The 14,514-nt window shown below is 37.9% G+C and overlaps 1 protein-coding gene across 2 annotated transcripts in view; it reads right to left on the minus strand.

Annotated features, from left to right (window-relative positions):
- Window positions 1-243: 243 nt before the first annotated feature.
- Window positions 244-14,514, minus strand: part of CDH18 (cadherin 18) — a 947,256-nt gene continuing 932,985 nt past the window's right edge. For both annotated transcript variants that reach the window (XM_063922963.1, XM_063922961.1), the window contains exons 10-12: window positions 14,102-14,219; window positions 10,539-10,790; window positions 244-909 (exon numbers count right to left, since the gene is read on the minus strand). In XM_063922963.1, the coding sequence (XP_063779033.1) occupies window positions 419-909; window positions 10,539-10,790; window positions 14,102-14,219 (861 nt within the window). In that variant the 3' untranslated portion in view covers window positions 244-418. The remainder of the gene's footprint in view (window positions 910-10,538; window positions 10,791-14,101; window positions 14,220-14,514) is intronic.

Genomic DNA, 14,514 nt, shown 5'->3' on the forward strand with positions numbered 1-14,514 from the left:
AAGGATACATTTTACATAGATTTGTGTTTGCTTGTGTATGCAATTTGCAAAAGAAATGTATTTTATAGTTGCTGTAATAAGTAAGGTGAGTCATAACATATAGCTATAGGCTACATACAATCCTTATTTTTCCTGCAATAAAGTGTGTAGTAAAATCTATATGCGTTGCTTCTTTTAAATATTCTGTATGGATGTGGCACCACCAACTTTATTGATCAATTAAAAAATATACACAAGGGAAAATAGTTTTTGCTTCTGTATTTTTCAAAATCTGAAACCCAGTTTTAGATATGAAAATGGCACTTGTTTCTACAGTAAAAGTGAATAACTTGCTGAGTTCCAGGTATGAATTTATTGTGTTTTCTTGTGGTTATGCTTCTGGTTGTTTTGTAAATAAAACAGTTTTTGAATTACGAAACTAAGTTGTTCTATCAGACTCCTTTTCTCCATAGAGTTCCGCTAACACTTTAAACTCTGGTCCCCAGTCATCAAGATAAGTATAATCCTGGTCAGAGGGTGTTCCTAATGAATCTAGAGAGCTGATAGATCCTTCCTCTGACCTTTGCCCCTCATAAGCATATGTCTGTAAGGAGTCATACGGTGGAACACTTGGGTCACGGTCTGCCTCAGCCAGCTTTTGATTGAGAAATTCCTGAACATTGACAGTTTCAATAGAAGACTGATCTTGATGTCTTGGTGTACACATTACTTCTGGTCTTACATCTCTTCTATATTTTAAATCCTCAGCAGCAGATGGGTTTCGAAGTGCTGAAATGTCAAAGGCCTCAGTATCTTCTTCTCCACCACCTTCATCATCGTACGTCACAACATTTTCACGAACATCTTCTTCCGAAATTATAAGAGGTTCTTTTTTTCCTCTTCTAAGTGTAATAAAAAGGACTACAATGGCTGCAAACAAACATAAAGTATATATTAAAAAAACCTGTGTAATTATACACAGTAAACAACAAATATACTGCAGTGCCATCACATACTTTTCTTACAGTTTTTAGTAATTCTTCTGTGACCCAGCAAATTCAAACCCTACCCCCAACTGTACATCTGCATGGTTTCAGCCTGTACATTAAAACACAAACCAAACCAATACTGTAGCACTGATATTTAACAATGTATACATAATGAGAAAGTTGCTTAATTGATTTAACTGATTTGCAAGAAAAAATAATTGTTCACTGGCTTGAAGGTATTTAGTAAGTTAATGAAAGCTGGCTCATCAAGAGGGTATTTGCAAAACCACAAAATTAAAAAAACTTAAATTAAAGAAAGGAGGGGTGCTGGCAAATGGATATTAATATTTATATTAATATTAATATGTATATTGTTATGGATATTGATATATTGGCAGAGAGTGTATGCAATTAATAATTGATTCAATTTCTTAAAAACAAAATATTTGTCTAACCAGTTAATCACGTGCATTCTTTAATTTTAGTGATTTGAAAATAATATATTCGATATATTATCTATTTTAAACACTATGTATTTAGTAACTATAGAGTATATTGTCATTGACTTTAATGTACTGTATATTAAATGTCTGATATTTTCATTGAAACTGCAGTGCAGATTAATGCATGCACAAAGACTTGATTGACAAGTTTCCAAGACTGCTCAATTTCATTGAATGTAGTCTAGAAAATATTGATTTTCTCATTTGATTAATTAAGCACATGAACTTACTGAAATGTAATCTACTAGAAAAACATGTAGATGCATTTAACCTGTTCTGTCATTGAACAATAATTTGTATTGTTTTATCCACAAATACTGTACAGAATATTGTCACTTCATGATTCCCTTCAATTGAATTTCTGGGATAAAAAAAAATAATGTAAGGAGTAATTTAGAACTAGGACAATTGGTCATGTTTTTCACATAGCATGATTATTTTAAGGTAAGTGATGTCAAAAAGAGAAACTTTCCATGTAAAATTGTATTTACTTAGTACACTGATTCTATATACAGTAGTTGAATTATTTTTTGCTTTTGGCTATTTTATTTTTAAATAACATATCATAATGGTACTTTAATATCTTAGGCCATATCACATTTATTTGTCCATATGATATATGTAAATACTCATTAACCAATGAGATTAGTCTGTGCAAATCAATTCTGATTAGTTGTTTAGAAAAAATAGATGAAATGGGGGTTAGTATTTAGAGCTAAGTTATTGGTTGAACAGGGTTTACAGTGGAACAATAAAGTGGCATTGGACAACTTAATAATGTAAGTGACATCCTGTACAAGTTATTTATTGGCAAAAAGATATATTAAGGGACAATTGCAATTATAAGCTTACAGTATGTTACAGAAACTTGCATGATGAAGAAAATCAGCACTATACTGTACAAGCCAATTAAACAGTATGAGGGAGAACATATTTAATATAAGTTAATAAGTTATAAAATAAGTTATTTTTGGAATATTCCTAGTTTATTGTCTTATATTTAGATGTATACCAATCATGTAATGATTCTCATTTATTGGCATATTCCATAGTCAAACACAGGTGGGTTCCCCCTTTTCTACAGCCTGGCCAGTGTCCACTACATGCAGCATAAAGTACAAAAAGGTGCTGCTACAAATGCCCAATGGTAGCAGATTTTACCTCCAAGTCTGCTGTGTATGTCTATGTATCTAAGTGCTCAATCGTCAAACCAGGGAGAGAATCTGGTAAGTGGCTAATACAGGTTGAGTATCCCTTATCCAAAATGCTTGGGACCAGAGGTATTTTGGATATCGGATTTTTCCGTATTTTGGAATAATTGCATACCATAATGAGATATCATGGTGATGGGACCTAAATATAAGCACAGAATGCATTTATGTTACATATACACCTTATACACACAGCCTGAAGGTCATTTTAGCTAATATTTTTTATAACTTTGTGCATTAAACAAAGTGTGTCTACAGTCACACAATTCATTTATGTTTCACATACACCTTATACACACAGCCTGAAGGTCATTTAATACAATATTTTTAATAACTTTGTGTATTAAACAAAGTTTATGTACATTGAGCCATCAGAAAACAAAGGTTTCATTATCTCACTCTTACACAAAAAAGTCCGTATTTCGGAATATTCCGTATTTCGGAATATTTGGATATGGGATACTCAACCTGTAATGACCATTGGGCTGCATATGTCTGAAGTACTGTATTACATAAACTACACTTTGCTAGGGGCAGACAATAGCTTGTTACATGCTAATAATGCATCTTTCATGGGCTGACAACAATAGCTCTAAAAACAAACTTCTGGTAAACCCCCCTTCAGAAATCCTGCATTTGCTCCAGTCTGCACCCTATTCTCTCTCTCTCTCTCTCTCTCTCTCTCTCTCAGGGCCGGTTCTACACCTTGTGGTGCCCAGTGCAAAAGTTTCCACTGGTGCCCCCCCTGCGACAAAACAGTGCACACCGGAGGCGCGTGGCAAAAAATAGGGGTGTGGATTCATAGGGGAGTGGTGTGGCCACATTTATGCCCCCAAATTTTTCCCAAGTAGTTGTGCCCCCAGTAAATTTCCCCCTGTAGCTGTGCTCCCAGTGGCTGTTCCCCACTGTAGCTATGCCCCCTGTAGCTATGTCACCAGTTGCTTTGCCCCCAGAAGTTGTGCCCTATCACTGTGCCTCCTGTTGCTTTGCACCCAGTAGTTGTGCCCTCTGTTGCTGTGCCCCTGTTGCTTTGCCCCCAGTAGATTTGCCCCAGTAGTTGTGCCCCGTGTTGCTTTGCCCCCAGTAGTTGTGTCCCCTGTCGCTGTGATCCCAGTAGTTGTGCTCTCTGCTGCTGTGCCCCCTGTTGCTGTGCCCCCAGTAGTGATGCTCCCTGTCGCTGTGCCCCTTAGTAGCAGCTTACAAACACACACAAATATAAAAAACAATACTTACCACTACCCGCTCCTACCACTGCCCCCGCTGCTGTTGCTGCTCCATTTGGCCTCCCACGGCTCCTCTCTATGGGAGAAACGTCATGACATCTCCCATAGCAGCACCGCACAGACACTAGAGGTCAATAATGAACTCTAGTGTCTGTCACTGGAGCAGGCTGCAGCGGATGCCCACACAACCCACGGGGTCTGCTGCAGCCAGGGAGCGGGTAGGCAGCGGTGCCTGCGGGGTGACTGTGGCCGTGCCCCCAGGCTGCAGCAACCTGGGCACAGGCACTGCTTGCCTGCACCAAGAAGTGCTCCTGCTCTCTCTCTCTATCTCTCTCTCTCTCTATATATATATATATACATATTGCCCCATATCATTCAAATACAATGAAATGGAAATAAACTGAAGAACTTGCTTCAAAAAACTGTTTCAGGCCACACTGCACCAGTAAAACCCCCTCTCTAATGTTCACTATAATAGAAAATGTCCAACTAGTATATTAGTGTTGACATGGCCGTTTCTATGGTCTGGTAAACTGTGCGATGGCACGGGTCACCGCGGCTACTTTCAGCAACGGTATTTCATGCAGGCTAGCCATCTGTGTGTAATACAGCTAAAAATGTCCCTGCCAAAATGGCCGCAGCCTGGGAAGAGACAGTTTTTTCATATTCGCACTTGGAGCCAGATTGGCTAGAAACAGCCCTGAGTGTTGAAATGGATAATTGATTAAAAAACAGCATAAAACATGCTCACAAGTGAGCTCTTGATAAACAGATAATGGCAGTAAAAGCACCAGACTAAAAAGCGATATGGCCTCACTTGCTTTTTTCAGTCTGGGGATTTTGCTGCCATCATCTGTTCCTTAGTGTTTCCATATCGGTCCACTGTACCACATTCAAGAGATCCAGCACCTTAAGAATTCAGATAAGCTTTCTATCAAGAGCTCACTTTTGAGAATATGTTATTCTGTCTTTTAATACATATCCCATTTTAACAGTATTACACTAGTTGGTTGTTTTCTATTATAGAGTCACTACTGGAGAGGATTTTTTCTGGTACGGTGCAACTTGAATTAATTCTATTTTTCAGTCAAAACTTCTGGGCATAATTATAATTTCTGTTAGATTGTATTTGAATGATATTGGGCACCATTAGCATTGTCTTGTTTTAATCTCTTTCTCTCTCTCTCTCTCTCTCTCTCTCTCTATATATATATATATATATATATATATATATATTTATATATACATGTTCAGGATGAGCGGGTTCAGTTACCTGAGAACCAAACTCCCTTGAACATCACGTCCCCAGCCCAGATCCGATACCGGCTCAGGTTTTCCCACCAGACTCGGAAACCAGAACGAGGCAAAACATCATCATCCCACTTTCGGATTCTTGCATGTTTTGGATTCCATATAAGAAGCCACGCTTCACCGCAATTTTCACTTTAGTCCTGGAGAGTGTAGCGAGAGGACGTGTCTCCTCAGTGTCTGTGGAAAAGTGGTGTGGCGCGTGGGGTGGTGACCTGCTCTTTTGTGTCATTCCAGTGCTGTCTTGTGCTGCATCAGTCCAGTGGTGGAGTCTTGTGCTGCATCAGTCCAGTGGTGGTGTCCTGTGCTGCCATAAGCACAGTGGGCGCTGCTGTATAAGTCCAGTCCAGTGGCACTGTGTTGTGCTGCATCAGTACAGTGGTGGTGTCCTGTGATGCCAAAAGTCCAGGGTTACTGCTGTATAAGTCCAGTCCAGTGGTGCTGCCATATAAGTACTGGGGTACTACCGTATAAGTCCAAGGATACTGCCGTATAAGTCCAGTCCAGTGGTGCTGCCATATAAGTCTAGTGGTGCTGCCGTATAAGTTCAGGAATACTGCTGTATAAGTCTAGGGGTACTGCCGTCTAATTCCAGGGTACTGCTGTAGAAGAGGAACAAGAAGTTTGGTAACTGCTCTTTTCCAATTAGTAATGACATCCAGGTGCATGAAAGGAAGGGGTTATTCTGAACAAGAAACTTTGATATCACCCTGCACACTGGATGACATCAGCAACAATATTTGATTTCACTTACACTTTACCTTACACTGGTGTGCTGCCCTGGGGTGTCTTGCCCTTGCCCGTTTGTGGAGTGTTGCACCTTGGACTTTGACTTAATGTTAGGTCCCCCCAGTACTCAGAGATGCCTTGAAGTGGCCTGGGGGCTTCCCATACCTTTGCAAATGTGTGCAACTGAGATCTCTGAAATTTCTACTACCATGTAGTTATCAAATCCTGTTGCTGATGTCATCCAGTGTGCTGGAAGATACCAATGTTTACTACTGTAGAAGTCCAGTCCAGTGGTGCTGCTGTATAAGTCCAGGGGTACTGATGTATAAGTCCAGGGGTACTGCTGTATAAGTCCAGTCCAGTGGTGCTGCAGTATAAGTTCAGTGGTGGTGCCATATAAGTCCAGGGGTACTGCTGTATAAGTCATGGGGTACTGCCATATAAGTTCAGGGGTACTGTCATATAAGTCTAGTCCAGTGGTGCTGCCATATAAGTCCAGGGGTACTGCCGTATATGTCATGGGGTACTGCCATATAGCCCAGTCCACTGGTGCTGCCGTATAAGTCCAGGGGTCCTGCCACATAAGTCCAGTCCAGTGGTGCTGCCGTATAAGTCCAGTGGTGCTGCCATATACAGTATGTCCAGTCCAGTGGTGCTGCAGTATAAGTTCAGTGGTGGTGCACCTTGGACTGCTGTATAAGTACAGGGGTACTGCCATATAAGTCATGGGGTACTGTCGTATAAGTCTAGTCCAGGGGTACAGCCATATATGTCCAGGGGTACTGCCATATAGCCCAGTCCACTGGTGCTGCCGTATAAGTCCAGAGGTCCTGCCGCATAAATCCAGTCCAGTGGTACTGCCATATAAGTCCAGTGGTGCTGCCATATACAGTATGTCCAGTCCAGTGGTGCTGCAGTATAAGTTCAGTGGTAGTGCCGTATAAGTCCAGGGGTACTGCTGTATAAGTCATGGGGTACTGCCATATAAGTCCAGGGGTACTATCATATAAGTCTAGTCCAGTGGGGCTGCCATATAAGTCCAGGGGTACTGCCGTATATGTCCAGGGGTACTGCCATATAGCCCAGTCCACTGGTGCTGCCGTATAAGTCCACGGGTCGTACCACATAAGTCCAGTCCAGTGGTGCTGCCGTATAAGTCCAGTAGTGCTGCCGTATACAGTATGTCCAGTCCAGTGGTGCTGCAGTATAAGTCCAGTCCATTGGTGCTGCCGTATAAGTCCAGGGGTACTGCCGTATAAGTCCAGGTCCAGGGGTACTGCCATATAAGTCCAGTCCAGTGGTTCTGCTATATAAGTCCAGTTGTGTTGCTGAATAAGTCAAGCGGTGCTGCAGTATAAGTCCAGTGGTGCTGCCATATAAGTTCACCAATATTGTGCGTGCATTACATCTGGGCAAATTCCAGCACATCCCATGTTTTGCACATACAATTAATTTGGTGGTGCAGAATTTTTTGAAAAATGACAGGGGCATGCAGAAGATGCTGTTGGTGGCCCCAAAAATTGTAGGCCACTTTTGACATTCAGCCACTGCGTGCCACTCATTGCACCTCTTTTTTTCTTTGCATCATGTGCTGTTTGAGGCATAGTTTTTAAAAGTGCCATCCTGTCTGACACTGCAGTGCCACTCCTAGATGGGCCAGGTGTTTGTGCTACACACTTGTGTCGCTTAGCTTAGTCATCCAGCTACCTCATTGCACCTCTTTTTCTTCTTTTCATGATGTGCTGTTTGGGGCCTAGTTTTTAAAAGTGCCATCCTGTCTGACATTGCAGTGTCACTCCTATATGGGCCATGTGTTTTTGTCGCACACTTGGGTTGCTTAGCTTAGTCATCCAGCAACCTCAGTGCAACCTTTTGGCCTAAAAACAATATTGTGAGGTGTGAGGTGTTCAGAGTAGACTGGAAATGAGTGGAAATGAATGTTGTTGAGGTTAATAATACAGTAGGATCAAAATTACCCCCAAATTCTGTGATTTTAGATGTTTTTTTCAAAAATCATCCAGATCCAAAAACAAAAACAAAACACAAAAGGGTGGTTTTGGCAAAACCAATCCAGATCCAAAACACGCGCAGGGACCAGGTCCAAAACCAAAACACAAAACCCGAAAGGTGCCCACGCACATGTTTTATATATATATATATATATATATATATATATATATATATATATAGTATATATAATATGCCAGCATTATAGACATCTTGCAAACACATCTCTAGTACTTAGCATTATTGGATATAGGTTACATTCAAAGGAGATGTCATCCATCTTTACCCCCGGTCCAGTTTAGTGTCATTACAGTATCATTGCACCTTTGTCAAGGGGCTGAAAAACTGACAGTGTACATTGTTTTCAGAAAAAAAACTTTGATGGTCTAGTAAACCAATGTTCTTTTGTATTCAAAAGTCTGTTTTCTTTTTGGATTTCCACCAGTTTGGGCTTTAGTAAATTCACAGAATGCAAAACTACTGTAAAATCGATGTAAAACCAATCTAACAATATATTGCTTAGACTTTTCCGTACAGGCAGAAAATTTGATTAATATCAAGACAAAGTACTGTAGCAGATACACAAAATGTTGATTTTACAAAGACACCAATCAGTTGTGCTTTTTGACTGATGTTTAAAACAGCAACAATAATCAGTACTAAACAAGCCTGGTTTACTCTTGATTGCTGCTGAAGTTTTAAAACAATCACAACTTTGGGTCATTTATTTAAATATATACCTATGTGGTAAAAGCAGCCAATAATTTTTATTTTTTTGTAGATTATAGACTAGGATGTCATCTCTTAGTTACTAAAAAGTTATTGTAATATATTATTCTTAGGTACAGAATATAAATAAAGTCTATGTTTATACTATATTTAGAAGTTTTATTACTAGTGCCAGTTCTTGTCTTATTTATGTCCAAAAGAGCAATGTTTTAATAGCAAAATATTCCATGTTTTGTTATAAAAAATAATTTTTGCCCTTAACCTGTATATTTTACAAGTCATTGCTTAGTAAATAAAATACTAAGTACAGAATCTCAACTTTGGTTTTAATACATTGTAAACTTTTACAATTTTTATAAATATAAACATCCATTCTCTAGTTTGTGTTGGATCCTATAAATGAAACAGTAGCAGAATTATTATTATTATTATTATTATTATTATTATTATGCTCATCAATCTGACAACTTGGTATGTAAAGAAATAGTTCCTTCTGTCAAAGTGCAACAAATCATGTAATCAAACAGTACATATCTAATGAATTTTGTAGGATGTTAATTATTAACTTATGACAGTATTTAAATGTAGACGTTTTTGAATTAATTTTTTCGCTCATCACCATGGTGCTTTTTTAGGTATACAGGTTGAGTATCCCATATCAAAATATTCCGAAATACGGAATATTCCAAACTACAGAATTTTTTGAGTAAGACTGAGATAGTGAAACCTTTGTTTTTTGATGGCTCAATGTACAGTACACAAACTTTGTTTAACACACAAAGTTATTAAACATATTGTATTAAATGACCTTCAGCCTGTGTGGATAAGGTGTATATAATACATAAATGAATTGTGTGTATGTACACAAACTTTGTTTAATGTAAAATCTTATTAAAAATATTGACTAAAATCACCTTCAGGCTATGTGTATATTGTGTATATGAAACATGTAGGAAAAAACTGTGTTCCCTAATGCACACCGAGTGAAAAATATTACTACATAATAGTCAGATAATACGGAGATCTTAGTTGCGCATATCTGCAGATATAGGGTTAAGCCCCCAGGCCGATCGACAAGGCTTCTCCGTCACTGGGGGTCCCTAATACTAGGTATGGGTCCGGGGTGCAGGACCCCACGATGTCGGCACAGGTCGGCCACCCCAGGTCAGCACACAGGTGAGAATTAATAGGGGTTAATAAGAAGCACAGAATCTGATTGAGCAGCTTTCCATTTTGTGTATTGTATATGAAACATAAATGCATTCTGTGCTTAGACTTGGGTCCCATCACCATGATATCTCATTATGGTATGCAGTTATTCCAAAATATAGAAAAATCCGATATCCAAAATACTACGGGTCCCAAGCATTTTGGATATGGGATACTCAATCTGTAGTATTGTACTGTTGATTTTCCATAAGCACTGACTTCCTTAGCTTTTAGGTCTAATGTGACATAATTCTTTAAACTCTCACAGTGTTTTCAACTAATAGTTGGACTATTCTTTCTCAAGATAGACAAGCACACTAATGAGCATTTCTTTGCAGTTTAGAAATAAAATCTGTCACTGGCAATAATTTGACATTAAAATAAATACAAAATCTTTTTTACACATTTTCATCTTTCGCCTTTACTGTATTAATATTCATTATATAATATTTGATTAAGTTAGTGCAATTAATATAAGCACTGCCCAGATGTTCTAAGCTTAATTAAGAAATATGTAACATTTGCTTTATTCAGTTTAATATATTTGAACATATGGTGCTAAGTCTATTTTCCAAGTAAATTCATCTTAAGGCTAATAATACTTACTAAATATAGGTCTACTTTGGATGCACTGGTTGAATTAATACTCACCAAGTAGAATGACAACACAAAGCAGAATTGCAATTAATGCTCCAGTGCTAAGTCCAGCAGATGAGAGAAAAGCTTCAGCATGACACGTCCGTACTTGGCCATCTCTTTCACAAGAACATACTCTAATAGTGAGGGTGCTGGTACTGCTTAAAGATGGGCTACCTCCATCAGCAACAACAATTGGAAGATAATAAAGATCTTGAGAAGTTCTACTAAATCTTCTGCGTCGTGTTAAAATACTGGCTGTGTTATCTAGTCATAAACAAAAATGTAATTAATTATTATTCACTTTTTTAAAACTTTTTCTTGATGCTCTATAGAGCACTTGCATTTACATTAATATAATCATATATTCATTTGTAGAAGTTTGTCCCAAAGAACAGACAGATCTTTAACTTATTTTGTGTTTCAAGAGTATGTCATGCTCTGATGCTTTCTGATACTCCAATGAATAATAAGAATTATCATCATCATCAACAACAACCTGCTCCTCAAAAGTAAAAACTTTTTTTATGATATAACAGAAGGTGATTTGTGTTGTCTAAAATTTCACAATAGAACTGTCTATCTAGAATACCCGGAATATGTTGTTTTGCAGGTATTATAGTATTTATAACAATAAAAGCTTAATTTGTTCTAGAACACACATGAACACAGCCATAGGGGTATATTTTCCACAGCTCCTAAAAATTAAGAGTGGTGGTGTTGCCCATAGCAACCAATAATATTTTATCTGTCATATCCATATTGTATCTTAAAACTTTGATTGGTTGCAATGGGCAACACCACCACTTTTCATTGTAGAAACTTTAGGAAATCTATACCCTATAGTCTTAAGGTTTAAATATAATTATTATGTCCTCTTAGTGTATATCATACAGTATGTTATTTTAGTTACAGTATTTATGTGTTTCACTCTATATTATTTCAAATTAAGAACTACTAATAAATATTAAATTCTAAGAGACCAATTTTTAGTGAACTGTAATACTATGTGAGAACAAATATTAGAGCTTCTTTATTTGTTTACAGCTCCTATAAATTGATAAATAAATTTCCAACACCATATTATGAAACTTTTTTAAATCCAATGTAACATACATATGCTAGAGCAATACTGCAGGCCCAAGTAACATACTTATGCTAGAGCAATACTGCAGGCCCAAGTAAAAACCCACAATTAAAGAAACTACAGTATATTAAACATTATTCTGGTAAAGAGCCCAAGTGTTATGTTGCAGTTTGTGGTGTTGAATCCCAGTGTTATATTCTACTGAAAACTGACAGTTTCCAATACCTCTATCAGACCTCATGGTTTTAGATTTACTAATATGCAGTTTTTCAAAGCCATCAATTATTTACTACTTTGGCTCATGGATTTAAAGTTGTATCAGAAATATATACTGTACTAAACCAGGCTCAGTGGCGGATCTGCCAGAGACAATGGAGTAATTTGCCACCGTGCTCCAGCCCTGAATGGGGCACCTCTACTACATTGTTTTAGACAGCTTCCAGCCCAGATCACTGCAGCACCTGTTGCCTGTGGCTGCCGCAGGTTTTAGTCACAGCTGCCACTATTTGAATGCTGCTCCTGTCCCATCATGTTGTATGCAATCAGCAAGCTCTGCTCTACCTCCTCCTAGCTTCTGATGCTCTAACCTCCCCTCACAGCTGGCCAGGCAGAAGCTCCATCTCCCAGACAAGGAGAATGCAGCTGCTTGTTGAGCAGAAAGGGGAACTCTTAGGCCATTTGTCCCAGGCCTCTTCAAGGGACATTTCATGTTGACCAGAAAGGATGAGGAGATGAAGGTATGTACTGTGTGTGTTTCTGTGTGTATATATATCTATATCTATATCTGTGTATACTGTATGTGTCTGTGTAGGTATACACTGTACTGTATGTGTCTTTAAATATATGTTTCTGTGTATATATGTATTGTATATGTATATATGTGTCCATGTATATATGTGTTTGTGTAACTGTACTGTATATGTCTGTGTAAATATGTGTCTGTGCATATATGTGTCTTTGTAACTATGTGCTGTAAGTGCCCATGCATATATGTATCTGTGTAACTATGTACTGTATGTGACTGTGCATATATGTGTTTGTGTAATTATGTACTGTATGTGTCGGTGTATATATGTGTCTGTGCACATATGTGTCTGTATATCTATGTGTCTATGCATATATGTGTCTGTGTTTATATGTGCCTGTGCATATATGTCTCTGAGTAACTATGCGCTGTATGTGTTCATGTATATATGTGTCTGTGTAACTATGTACTGTACGTGTTTTGTGTATATGTGTCCGTGTACATATGTGTCTGGATAACTCTGTGTCTGTGCATATAAGTGTCTGTATATATGTGTCTGTGTATATATGTGTCTGTGTAACTATGTGCTGTATGAGTCCATGCATTAATGTGTCTCTGTAACTATGCACTCTGTGTCTGTGCATATATGTGTCTGTGTAACTATGTGCTGTATGTGTCTGTGTATAAAGTATATGTGTCTGTCTTACTGTATATACTCTGTCTATGTCGCTGTATATATATATATATATATATATATGTCTGCATATATGTATCTGAGTAACTGTATATGTGTGTTTGTGCAAATCTATATATTTGTGTAAACCATAGGTGGAACTTCTGGACACAGAGTGGGTGGGTGTGTGGGCAGGCAGTTCTGTATTAGGCTGCAACATTCTCTGTATAATATGATGGTCACTCTGACACTCTGTATTATATGGGTGTCACTACACACTCTTAACATTATATCATGTATAAGGATCTCTATATTTTATGACGATCTTTGCGTTGTTATCTGTATTATATGGTGGCTACTAAAATGCTCTCTGTATGGTCTGGTGTTCACAAAAAATGCTTTTAGTGGTATTAGACAATTACTAAAATCCTCTCAGTATTGTCTGGTGTTCACAAAATTGCTATTAATGTTATCTGGTGGTCATTGAAGTGCACTCTGTATTGCCTGGTGCTCACAAAGATTGCAGATGGAATGAGTGATTTTTACACTACTTGACACTCGTCATTGGCTGAGATTTTACTCTGCACATTTGCTAAATTACCAGTCTAACGTTGCATGGATCTGCAGCCATGGGCAAATGTGAGTGGTTACAGTATAGTGGAAAATAGCCTGTAACTGGATGGAGAGTACTCAGTCATATGAAACCAATCATTGTTATAAGAATGTAATGGGTATGTCATTATTTTTTAAGAGTTGGCATGAGCCCAAAATCTATCTAGCCTCTGGGTGACTGAAATGAAGTTACGTCACTGACCAGGCTGGTTTAGCAAATATTTATCTTGCTCTTTTAAATCCATCTGTCAAAGCTGCCAATCATCAGTGACTTTAAAAAAACAGTAGGTTTGTAAATCTAGTGCCAAGAGGCCAGATAGAGGTATAGGAAACTGCTGTGAGTTTGCAACAGCATTACATTTTAGCACCTGAAACTGCAACATAACACTTTGGCTCTGATTGGCTTTTCTTCCTTAGCATATATATAGCTGATCAGCTATTTTAAATGACAGTAAATATACCTTCATTATTCCTTATAGTAAAGTTTGGATTTTGTGCTTGACCCTCTTGAAGTGAAAAATAAAATCTTTGTCCATTTGCAGTGTCATCTTTATCAATAGCTGTGATAGTATGAATAACCTAGTGAAAAGAAAAATATACATTTAAGATTAATTTTATATATTTAATTGAATTTAGCAAATAATAAAAATATTACCAAGTATTAAAAGTTAGTGCCCCAACTACTGGTATTAAAGATGAGAATAATCAGCAGAGGAAAAGGAAGATTCTGCACAAAATATCTAAACCAGCTTTGAAAGCATTTAATAAAATGTATAGTTTAGAGAACATTTGTTGGTGTCTAACCTTTCACCTGATTTAGGGACTAATTCAGAACTGATCGCAGCAGCAAAATGTTTCTCTAATGGGAAAAACC

Source organism: Pseudophryne corroboree, chromosome 5 (genome assembly GCF_028390025.1).
Source record: "Pseudophryne corroboree isolate aPseCor3 chromosome 5, aPseCor3.hap2, whole genome shotgun sequence".
Lineage (NCBI taxonomy): Eukaryota > Metazoa > Chordata > Amphibia > Anura > Myobatrachidae > Pseudophryne > Pseudophryne corroboree.